Source organism: Podarcis gaigeae (genome assembly GCF_964106915.1).
Source record: "Podarcis gaigeae genome assembly, chromosome: 4".
Classification (NCBI taxonomy): Eukaryota; Metazoa; Chordata; class Lepidosauria; order Squamata; family Lacertidae; genus Podarcis; species Podarcis gaigeae.
Genome location: NC_139677.1, coordinates 70,803,334 through 70,815,596, shown reverse-complemented (window position 1 = coordinate 70,815,596; position 12,263 = coordinate 70,803,334). Strand labels below are relative to the sequence as shown.

The 12,263-nt window shown below is 41.3% G+C and overlaps 1 protein-coding gene across 2 annotated transcripts in view; it reads right to left on the bottom strand.

Annotated features, from left to right (window-relative positions):
- Positions 1 to 233: 233 nt before the first annotated feature.
- The window catches only part of MYH15 (myosin heavy chain 15), a 92,742-nt gene continuing 80,712 nt past the window's right edge, over positions 234 to 12,263 (bottom strand). For both annotated transcript variants that reach the window (XM_083735824.1, XM_083735825.1), the window contains exons 38-44: positions 11,152 to 11,355; positions 9,652 to 9,777; positions 8,011 to 8,181; positions 7,611 to 7,715; positions 6,806 to 6,901; positions 4,208 to 4,345; positions 234 to 368 (exon numbers count right to left, since the gene is read on the bottom strand). In XM_083735824.1, the coding sequence (XP_083591950.1) occupies positions 351 to 368; positions 4,208 to 4,345; positions 6,806 to 6,901; positions 7,611 to 7,715; positions 8,011 to 8,181; positions 9,652 to 9,777; positions 11,152 to 11,355 (858 nt within the window). In that variant the 3' untranslated portion in view covers positions 234 to 350. The remainder of the gene's footprint in view (positions 369 to 4,207; positions 4,346 to 6,805; positions 6,902 to 7,610; positions 7,716 to 8,010; positions 8,182 to 9,651; positions 9,778 to 11,151; positions 11,356 to 12,263) is intronic.

The following is a 12,263-nucleotide window of genomic DNA, read 5'->3' as shown; positions in this document are numbered from 1 at the left end:
TAGGTCTAGGGCAGTGGTGGAAATCTGTCCTGTACAAGTCACATCAAAAGGCAGTCATTAAGCAATTTCCAGATATTTCAATGGGGATTCCACAAAATGTTTTCCCGTGAAATCTGCACTTTATCTCCAACATCCTAAATACTAATAAAAAGTGCTGAAATTGTTTTTTCACATCCAAATACCAAGCCTTGCGAAACACAACTGAAAACACATATAACAAAGGCATCAGCAGATTTTAATTTGATATTTGTTTATTTGTTAAGATGCCTGTTTTCTTCTGCTTCAGCGGTGGGCTGCTGGTTTCTATGTAAGAACCAGTCTAGCCAGCAGCTACTCAAGGCATAATAGGTTTACTCCTCATCGTGAACCTGAAATACATTATAAAACATGACAACACAGTTTAGGCTCAACCAAAATGACTGCATGGCTTTTTAAAGCAACAATCCTTTACACACTTCCTAGAAAAGATGGCCCACTGAATTCATCCTGAATTTCCTATGTGGAATGCATTTTGTGTAGGAAAAATATACAATATAGACAGAAGTGCAACGCAGAACGTCTTACGAGGTTTCAAAAAGTACCAGGACACAACATGTCATTTGCACATAGCTAAGTACAAAATTAATAATGTACAGTAGCATCCATGAGGAATGGTGCACCACCTCATGGCTGTGGCATCCAGTGATGATTTGCATATAAAGCATGACGCTGAAATCCCATACCCACTTTCTTGGCAGTAAGACCCATTTTGCACAATGGAGTATACTTCTGAGTAGACATGTGCAGAATTGCTTTGTTCCTTGAACACCATTCCCACCGGAATCAATGGGATAGATTAGCCATAACTTCCATTAAGTTCAACTAATTTATTCTTTACTCTGGTCTGCTGCTTTAGCTCCCCACTCCCCGTAATTGGCCAGTTCAAATGGAAATTTTGGTGGGCAATCCCACAAGCCCTTTCAGCCAGCAGGGGAGGATTACACTGGCCAGCCATGAGTAAAATAATGTTTTCCATTGTGCCCTGGGGAGCGCTGGGTTAAGCTGCAACTGCTGCCCAACCAGAATCGAGGTGAGTGCCCATTCTCTTCTGGTGTGCAAGTCAGGGGTGGAGCTTGCTATCCCTGCCCCACACATGTTTGTTCTACCTGTTTACTTTACATGTAAGAGGGCCAAGTGTATAGGAAGCAGATGTATAGGTAACCAAGGGCTGCCACATGTCAAACCAATGAATTCAAGTTATAAGAAAGGGGATTCTGACTAAACTTCAGGAAGTACCGTATTTTTCGCACCATAAGACACACTTTTTTCTTCCTAAAAAGTAAGGGGAAATGTCTGTGCATCTTATAGAGCGAATGTGTGGTCCCTGGAGCCGAATTGTCCAGGGGTAAAAAGCAGATCATGCTTTTTTTTTTTTGAAAGAGGGAAGGGAGTGTTGAAATGAAACAGCTGATTGGCAAGCGATCGGGAGGGGAGACAAGGGACGCTAGCAATAAAGGAGGCTGCCTGGGAGGGGGGAGGTAAAGACAGGGAAGTTGCAAGGAGAGGAGACAGGAAGACTAAAACAACGAGGAAAGAAATTAGAAGAAAAGGAGGAGCAAAAAACCGCTCCAGCTAAGGAAAAGACACTAAGGCAAACAAGAGGGAAGGGAGTGTTGAAAGGAAACCGCTGATCAGCAAGTGATTGGGAGATAAAGGACACTAGCAATAAAGGAGGCTGCCTGGGAGGGGGGAGGTAAAAGGCCATGGATCCTCAGGATTTTTACATTGGGTCACCCCAAATTCACCATCAGATCACATAGCATGTCCATGGCTACAGCCTGCACCAAAAAAACCACACACCCACTGTTGCGTGGAGCCTCAATGGCACAAAAACGTGGTTACAAAGCACGGATCCACATGGATCCTCAGGATTTTTGCATTGGGCTATCCCAAACTCACTGTCAAATCACATGTCTGCGGCCACAGCATGAACCACAAAAATCCATACATCCACTGTTTTGTTCAGAATTTTTTTTCTTGTTTTCCTCTAAAAACTAGGTGCACCTTATGGAGCAAAAAATACGGTACTTTCTGACAGTAAGAGCTGTTTAACCGTGGAACAAACTCCCTTGGAAAGTGGAGGACCCTCCTTCCTTGGAGGTTTTTAAACAGAGGTTGAATGGCTGAGATTCGTGCATTACAAGGGGTTGGACTAGATGACCCTCGGGGTCCCTTCCCACTCTACAATTCTATGACTCTAAGTAAACTGCACTATAGGGAATGAGGCTATGAAGGGGACTTTTTGAGCCAGTCTGTCCACATACCATAGGAGGTGAGAAAGGTAGATATTCTGAAAATCTTTGGGCAGAAAGTTTTCCTGGCTTTAAAAGGGAATCTGTGTCTTTAAGAACTGTGTGGAATGGAGAGGCTGAGTAAGGGTCTAGTGTTGTGGTGATAAACAAAGTTGCAGCTTCCTCAATGTTATTAAAAAGCATAGCATGTTTCTCCAGATATTAGGTGCTGGCAGGGTTTAAATGTACGAATTATGAATAACCTCCGTTTTCAAGATATCAAGTGGGCTGATGTATTAAGAAGTATTTTTTTTTAATGTTGTGTTTTCTATTTGCATTTTATCTGCATGGATTTCTGCTGCCCAAACAAATGTGGAAAAGTAAAATGAAGGATAAATCTCTTTACTAAAACTTGGCTTTGGGTGTTTGGTGGAGTGTTGTTTTTCTTGTCGCCTGAAAAACTTCTGGAAGAATTCTATTAATATTTTTTGCATAATGATAAGCCTACCGTTCATGTGATTATTGTTTACTGTGTCACCTCTCTCTATTTGGGAACCCTAAAAGGCAAGAGCGTGATAATGACTTATAGCTACATACATTATGCTCATCCCACAGGATTTACTTCTAAGAGCAGAAGCAGGCAATGTCTAATCTTTTCATATGTTTGAATGACAGCATGTACACAGTCCCCCATCTATTAACCAGATCTTGCCCCCTGTCCAACACCTGCATTGAGCACTGCTTGACCTGCATGCGGAAAGGCACTTCTACTTGTGAGTAGCATTCTTTTGGTAATGTTTGAAAAACAGGAAGAGGAGCTAAATGGTTTTGATTGGGGGGGGGGGGGGAGTTATCCGCCTCCAAGTTTCCAAAAATTGCTAGGAACTGCCACCTCCACTGTGCATTACAAAATCACAACAGGGATTTATTATAGCGTTGTAACTGCCTGTAACAAGAAGCAACAGGCAATGTGGGCACTTTCCTCACCTGCAGTGGAAATGGTTGTGAGTCTCTGACTATTACAGACATCATGTGAAGGAGGAAGTTTTGCTGCTTCACTCAGGTTGAAAGCGATTATGTTTTCTACCTTAGTGTCACCCCGTGGAGCTCTCAGAATGGTGGCCATGACAACAGCATCATAGGATTATGCAATATGGATATCGGCCAGAACAGGCTTCCTTCTTAGCCTCTACTGTTCTATGGGGACTTTCATTTATATTAGTGAATAAGATTTTTCTCAATACCCATCATTAGAGAAAATAATGTTGATATAACCAGAAACTATGAGTTGCAGCTGCCAAAATAATGCAAATAAGCCAATGCCAAGGTTGTTAACTGCTAGTTTTAGCTGGTTTTAGGATGTAATCCAAATCCTAACAAAATCATTGTCAACCCTCCACATTGATTTTAATAGATCTGGATTGCACCTTTGAGGATTAATTCTTATATTAATTACAGTAGCTCCAAAGGCATCATTACGTGGGCAAAACATAGAGTTTGAGTGATTAATATGTGTTGGGCATTATCTGGTTTTGCCTTGACTAAATTAATATATTGATACCATGCAGTTTGGCTTGGAATAACAAGCATTCCACAACAGAATGGCTTCCTACAGTCTGCAGTGTTTCATTCACAGCTGTGCCTTTGTATTTGCTGCATACCTTGCTCGGCTGTAAACTGTCAAGAAAGATTCAGCCTTCAGTGCTTCTTGGCTGCATTTTGGGACCTCAGGAGTCAACCCATCAGGCTGGAATTGCTGCCCCTTCTCCCAAACTGGGCAGGCAGAGGAGAAATAGGAAAGACTATTCCAAGTACGTAGGCACATAGATGGGTTGTCTGAGATGCAGGCCCGCAAAATCCTCACCTCACTCCAATGTCCTGCCCTGCTTTTCTGAAGGTTCTACCAGAAACGTTCTCCCCCGATTCGCTTGACTTACCTTTTTAATGCCAATATCTCTGGACTTGGTCCTGAGCTTATTGACCTGGGATTCAGCTATTTCGGCTCGTTCTTCAGCATCATCCAACTCATGCTGCTGCTTCCTGTACTTTGCAAGGTACTGGTTGGCTTGAGCTTCCTGGTAGGAGGGAGAAAAGAACATCAAAAGTGCTTTGCCTCCATAATCTAGCAAGTGGTGGACCTTCCACTACTTGTGAAAAGCATGCGTGAGTCAATGGTAAACATTTCATGGAACTTTGTGGGATTTGCTACACAGGAAAGGCAATTTCATCTTTAAAAGTCTATCTGGGAGGCCATCAGTGATCAGTGAGAGAGTTTTGTAGATGGCAGGTAGTGATTTCAAGCCTTTAATTGGAAAGCAAACAGTGTAGAAAAATTCCACATTCTGTGGTGAAGAAATAGCAAATTGCTCTAGACCAGCCTTTCTCAACTTGTGGGTCCCCAGATGTTGTTGAACTACAACTCCCATCACCCTTAGCTAGCAAGGTCAGAGCTTAGGGATGATGGGAGTTGTAGTCCAAGGTCAGAGCTTAGGGATGATGGGAGTTGTAGTCCAACAACATCTGGGGACCCACAGGTTGAGAACGGCTGTTCTAGACCCTCAAGTTGTTGCTATTATCACAAAGGCCTCCAAGACTAAATAAGGCAAACTTTGATGCCCTCTAGATGTTATTGGACTACAACTCCCATCATCTGCAGCTAGCATGGCAAACAGTTAGAGATAGGGATGGAAGAGAAATCTGATTCAGTTTACATTTAAAAATGAGCCTATGAATTTTTCACTTTCCAAAATAATGCATGAACTGCAATACTCATCCTTTGACATTCGCACATATCCAACTTTGGCAATGCAGTTCTCCAGCCACGTAATGTGTACAAAAATGCATATAACTTGTAAAATGTCCATAAAAACAAATGCATTAGTAAACATAACATAATCATGCATTATATTAGGAGAAATTATTTTGTAAAAATGTGTATTTTAGGCAAAATGGCATATAAAAAATGTAAATTAGGAGAAATTCACACTAAAATGCTGGTGATCTTCTGCAAATATTTTTTAAAAATTGCAGACTGATGTGGAGATGTGGAACTCAAGAGAGAAATAAGAACTGATAGAGTCACCCATCTAAAGTCAGGGATAATGGAATTCAAGAACATCTAGAAGACACCAAGTTGGGAAAGACATATCCAGACTCCATAAACAGTTCCATAATCAGCCTTGTGACTTAATCCAGAAATGTAAACATCTGAGTTTACAGGAATGCTCAGCAACAGATTTTACTGCTGTAAGTAGGCCTGCCTCACCCTTTGAGAACTCTCATTCTAGGCAGAAAGCCATGTGAAAGTTGCTTGTACAGCCAGTGGCTGTGCTGTGGAACTCCAAATACGTTGAGACACTTTTAGTAAACACATACTACTCTGTTTCAGATCTTTAGTGCATTAAGTCAGAAGATCTGTCTGTGGTATTCGCTGAAGCGAAAACAGGAATACAGAGTGAAATGTTTTCTGACAGCAGCATCATTTTGTCAAGCACTGGAATGCCTTAGACAAATGATTCTGTACCAAAGTATCGTTCATTTTCCATTCTGTGAGATGAAACTGTATTTAGATTTGTTGTAGATAATGGAATGCAGCAGAAAGATCATCCTCTCTGTTTTTGGTAAGAGATGCAGCATGCGTGCTGTTGTGTATGAAGCCAAAACTGCACCACTCCCACGTAAAACGGCAGTATCAGCAGATGAGAAGGAACATGGAAGGTTCCAGGAGTACAAAAGATCTTGAGAAAGTAGCCTTTAAGGTTGCGAGAACCTATCAAGACGGCCTAGTCAAGACTGAGTGTGCCCAGTGACCATGAAATGTTGCCTAACCCTTTTTCCAAGGTAGGGGAGAGGTATACAAAGAAAACTAGCAGTGAGGAAAATGTGATGAAGTCTGACAGAATGAGGCATGATTGACAGTGAATAGGAGTGCTTCATAGTACAGCAATTTGCTGAAGGTCTGCATCCTTATTTCTTAGGGGGAGGAGATGGGATTTTTAAAAAAAATAAAAATACAGCAAATATTCCAAAACTGAAAAGCTTCAGTGCTGTGTTGTTGTTTTAACCCGTTTATGGAAACTGAACAAAATTAAGTAACTGTGCCTAATTTATTTGTATTTCCAATTCAAGTTTTTCTTGTTGTAAAATTAGATGTTTTGGAAAGGTCTGGTGTGGCTGAGGAAAAGAAAACCATTTTAAAAATTGGAGTTTGGAAACATTCTGGACTTAGGGTCAAAGCAATGACACAGCTCTCTGTGCCCCACACAAAATCATCAGTAGGAGATTTACATGTACTCTCTAAACTTTCCTCTATGCTTTTGAAGGTAGAAGAAATGTGCTTTTCAAAAAGGGAAGAGAAATTGCTGCGATGTTCAGGATTCTGAGGCGATTTGATGATACCTGTTTGTGCAGTGTTGTTGTCACACATCAGCAGTTATCTTCCTTTCCCGGTTTGAATAATACAACTCCAATCAGAAATTAGGTGAATTACCGGTACTGATTTGATAAGAGCCACACATTACACTGTACCAACTTACAGCTTCTTCTGCTTGATGCTTGTAGCTTTTCACTTTCACCTGCAGCTTATCAATCAGCTCCTGCATCCTTGTTAAGTTCTTCTTGTCTTCTTCTGCCTTTGTAGAACAAATAGGAAAAAAATGAGTTAAGTGTTAACTTGGCAATCATCCACTCCTCAGAGTTAGATAGTTTGTTTCACTGGAAATCTAGAATTATGGAACTAAGAGACTATCTAATTTTTATCCTAGCCTTCCTCCAATGAGCTCTGGATGACTTAAATTGCGTCATTCCATTTTATCTCACAGACATCCTCTTGAGGTTTCTGCTGATAGTAAGTTGCACAGTGAACTTCACCCAGAAAAAATGTGTGGTTGAACAAAGATTTCGAGCCCAAATTTTGCAAGTCCGGTACTCTATCAGCTGCAACATACTAGCTATAGGGATGCTTGGAGAATTCCATTGACCTCTCAGCTACCAATCCTCATTCTCATTCCCTTGCTTCAGTGTTTCCTAGAATGAGTCAGAGGTTCAGGCAGAGGAAGAGACAGAAACTGAAGAGTGCTGGTGAGATAAGAACATTTCCTCCTTTGACTCAGACATCTCTCTGTCCTTCATCCCACAAAGCTATTTTAGTCAGCATGGAGATGAAAGAGCCAGAAGGAAAAGAAAAGTGGTAGAGAATCGCCTGCAGGCTGTTAGCTGCTGCTTATAATATATAAAGTCTTTGGTAATGCTGCTTTACATCAGAACAAGTTTCTGTGATTGGAAATTACGTGTATTTGTCCTAGCGCAATATTTCAGTTCACCCACTTTAGTTATTATTACCTGGTATGTCAGCTCTTTGATGCGCCTTTCATATTTGCGGACTCCTTTCTGAGATTCCGTATTGCGGCGGGCTTCTGCCTCTAGTTCATTTTCCAGCTCGCGGACCTGCAGCAGAATCAAAAGCGTTTATGTGCTCCTGTTGGGCTCTGCCTCATAGGAATAGCTCAAAGAACTTAGTCTTAGCAATAGGTCTTTAGAACGTGCTTTATAAATATATATTCAAAAGCTTTTGGCACGTTTGTTGAGTGCTCTTTTACATCATTCTCCAGCACTTAGCATTTCAAAATAAAACATTACTACTCTAGCCAGAACTGAGCTCCCGTTTTAAAAATGAACATGCCAACCATTTTCCAAGGAGGCTGGCAGAACAGGTTCTAAAGGTGGACTCTTAGAAGCCTACCCTGGATTCCAGCTTTTGAATCTGCTTCTTGCCCCCTTTTAGAGCAATTTGCTCTGCTTCGTCCAGTCTCTTCTGTAGATCTTTAATGGTCTGTTCCATGTTCTTTTTCATTCGCTCCAAGTGAGCACTGGTGTCTTGCTCTTTTTTCAGTTCTTCAGCCATCATTGCTGCCTATAATAACATAAATGTGTGAAACGCCACCCCAAACAAACAATGAGTCCCAATAATTTTGGCGATTTGAGACAACTACAAAATCCTGGGAAATATCTATAACAGGAGGAAGGGCTACAAATCCTATCATGCATGACCATTGGACATGCGGACTGGGGCCAATGGGAGTTGGAGTCCAACAGCATTTGGTGGATCACAGGTTCCCTCGATCTGGAGAAAGTAATGAACCATTTCTAGGACGTAGGGCTCATCCAGACTTGCCTTTGCCCTACCACTTCCCCCAAAAAAAATCTGAATTGGAGCAAACATAAATACATTTTTCTCAAGATTGATGTTGCCTCTGATTTATCGCCGAAGGGTGTGTTTTCCAGGGACAAAACCGCTTGTACCCATGCTTCCTAGGCATGGGACAAGCATAAGGCTGGATGAGCCCTTAGTCTAAAATATAATAATAATAATAATAATAATAATAATAATAATAATAATAATAATAATTTATTATTTATACCCCACTCTGGGTGGCTTACAACAAATATTAAAATACCGTAATACATCAAAGATTAAAAGCTTCCCTAAAAAGAGCTGCCTTCAGATATCTTCTAAAAGTCTGGTAGTTGTTGTTCTCTTTGACATCTGGTGGGAGGGCGTTCCACAGGGCAGGCGCCACTACCGAGAAGGCCCTCTGCCTGGTTGCCTGGTTCCCTGTAACTTGGCTTCTCGCAGTGAGGGAACCGCCAGAAGTCTCTCGGTGCTGGACCTCAGTGTCTGGGTAGACCGATGGGGGTGGAGATGCTCCTTCAGATATACTGGACCGAGGCCGTTTAGGGCTTTAAAGGTCAGCACCAATGTAAGTCTTTCAAGACCAGTGTTATGTGGTCTCGATGGCTGCTTCCAGTCACCAGTCTATAAATTTTATTTATAACTTCATTTAGTATAATTAAGCACAATGTGAGTTGTTGTACATATTGGTATTATGCACGGATATCGCTTTATTATATCCCTACACTTGAGCCATTTTCTGTTTAAGCTGTAACTGAGCACATTTGTAATTATCACGAGAGTTGACAATAGGAAAAATCTGAAACAGACAGTTAATATTTCAGAGAGGCAAATGCTTCTCCCACCCACTGCTGTTATTCTACCAATTTTCACCAAATTTCACACCTGGGTTTTTGAAATGCAGTGAAAGCCAATCTGTATGAAGATATATGGGGAGAAAAGGTCACTTTCGCTATAAAAATGCCAAACGTTCTTCTGAATTATGACAGATGTTCTAACATATATGACCTCTGAAGACAACAGATAACCACTGCTAGTGAGTCTAAATAAATAAATTTTCACAATCCCTGACTTGCCAGCATGCAAAGCAGTACTTGACTCAGAAATGAAAACCATGGGCAACGAAAGATCAGCAAACCAGGAAGAATAAGACTGGACATCTGTGCAAGCAGGAATAAGCTGTCTACTTACATCAGTGATTGCTTTTTTGGCCTTTTCTTCGGCATTCCTGCACTCCTGGATGGCTTCCTCCACTTCATTTTGCATTTGAGAGATATCAGTCTCCAGCTTCTTCTTCTGGTTGATCAGGCTTGTATTCTTGAGTTTGAAAGGAAGAGGAGAAAGGGAGATCCTTCAGGGACACATGATCATCTTTATCACCTTCTAGGACTAGTGCTACACTGAGGCTATTAACACATTGTATCTGGGGGTGGGTGGGTATAATTCACAAATTATACTTGGGTGCACAAGCGAATGTGTCTCATTAACTACCTTTGGAGTTCCTAGGCAGACAATAGAATTAGAGATATAGAACAGACCAAAAGTATCAATAATGCCACGTTTTTGCTTTAAGATAGAATCAGAATATCTACCATTGGTCATACTCAGAGCAGACCTAGTGAAATGTATGGACATGCAGCTTAAAGCCATTGATTTAAATTGTCTACTCTGAGTAAGATTAGTATTGAATATTGCCTCAGAATTTATGAGAGAAATTAATTTAGTAGTGTAGGAATGTCTTTTGCTTTTTACACCTGATGTGAAAAAAATGACATTTGAAAGCATCCCTCATCAAAGTTACCCGGATATCACTTAACCCACTTCTCTGGGTAATTAAGCACACAATCAGTATTGAACAGATACTTTTATGCTAATCTGTGAAAGAGAGAGCTAGAGTGTGATTGAGCCAAAATGATGCATTTGTAAATCTCATTATTTCCATAAGAAAGATTTATAATTAACTGTTACCTGCTAAAATAATTGGATTTAAAGGTAGTTAATATTGGCTGGATCATGTCCTAATCTCAGTATGGTTGACAACAGCAATAAGGAACATAATGTCTGTGCCAAAACGGCTAATATTTTATTATAAACTCAGCTGTTTCATATTGGAAAGTTCTGAGAAGTAGTGGTCGGTGTCATATTTTTGAAACTTGGACATTGAAAACATTTTTAGCAATAAAGAAAGGCTATATTTATTGAGAACAGTCCACTCTAAGGCACAGTTCACTCTGAACAATATAGGTAAGGCCAATTTTAAAACAATGGAACCTGGGTAAATACTCTAAACTCTCCCTTGACAGGGATGAGTCTTTAATGTTATTGTAGCAGAGACTGGGATAAGCGAAGAGTAAAATCATGAAAGAGATCATTTTGACAGAAAGAGAGCACAACGGGAGGCAAACTAGACAATTTTAAAAGGTGGTAGATGTCACAGAAATGTTCAGCAAAGCCATTTTTCTTTTATCTAGAGGCTTTCAAACTATAAATGTGTTAAAATTACTCTTTTCCTCTTTAATTTCTCCCCCCCCCTCAAGAATGAACAGTCTTTGTGTACCCTTGTTAATGGGGTCATACTTTGTCTGAAACCTGCATTGCTCTGAATCACTACTCTATGTAAGAATGTCTGGTTTATGATCTAATGTGATGGGGGGTGCGGCAGGTTAGGGAAACAACATTTGGCATAACAACCTGGGTGTGCAGAAGGTTCACACGTTCAGTGGCTTCCAGCAGCTCCTGCTCTGCCAATTTACGGCCACGTTCTGTCTGGTCCAGCAGAGCCCTGAGCTCATCCAACTCAGACTGGAGGAGAGTGTTACGTCGGTCAGTGACTGCCAGCTGCTCTTTGAAGTCTTCATTCAGGTGTGTTGAATCATCAAGTTGTACTTGCAGTTCCTGGAGAAAAACAGCAGCATGGTCACACACTGGGCCCAGTGAAGTCAGGCTTTACTCCTCTTATGCAGAGAAGGAATCTTATAGATGGGATCCCTCATATCGCTGTCTTTCAGGGTTAGGATTGACCGTATTGTAGTGCAGGGAATCCTATTCCTCAACCAAGGGTGCACTGTGCTTTGAAGCCCTGGCAGTCAGCTGATGGTTGGAGCTTCAAAGGCACCCCTGATCCAGCCTTGCAAACAACTCAGAATGAATGCTCAATAAAATTGGTGTGGGGGAGAGGACAGGAAAAGGTTAAACACCTTCCCTCACATTCTCCCCAGGTTGCAAGTATTTCCCCAGAAACCACTTTAGTACTACAAGGGAAAGGTAACTTCTTGTTTGCCTTCTAACCCTAAGTTTGAAGCTGAAGGAGCGTCCCCATCCCCATCTTTCAGCCCGGACATTGAGGTCTAGCTCCGAGGGCCTTCTGGCAGTACCCTCACTGCAGGCATAGGCAAACTTGGCCCACCGGTCCTGTTAGCTGGAGATCATGGTAGTTGTAGGCAAAAACATCTGGAGGGCCAAGTTTGCCTATGCCTGTCTCACTGCAAGAAGTGAGGTTAAAGGGAACCAGGCAGAAGGCCTTCTCAGTAGTGGCACCTGCCCTGTGGAACACCCTCCCGTCAGATGTCAAGGAAATAAACAACTATCTGACTTTTAGAAGACATCTGAAGGCAGCCCTGTTTAGGGAAGTTTTTAATGTTTGATGTTTTATCATGTTTTTAATATTATGTTGGGAGTCACCCAGAGTGGCTGGGGAAACCCAGCCAGATGGGTGGGGTATAAATATTATCATTATCATTATAATAATTATCATTATTTTGAGTGCAATCGCTCAGAATATTTTTTGTTAATGCCCAGGTCCC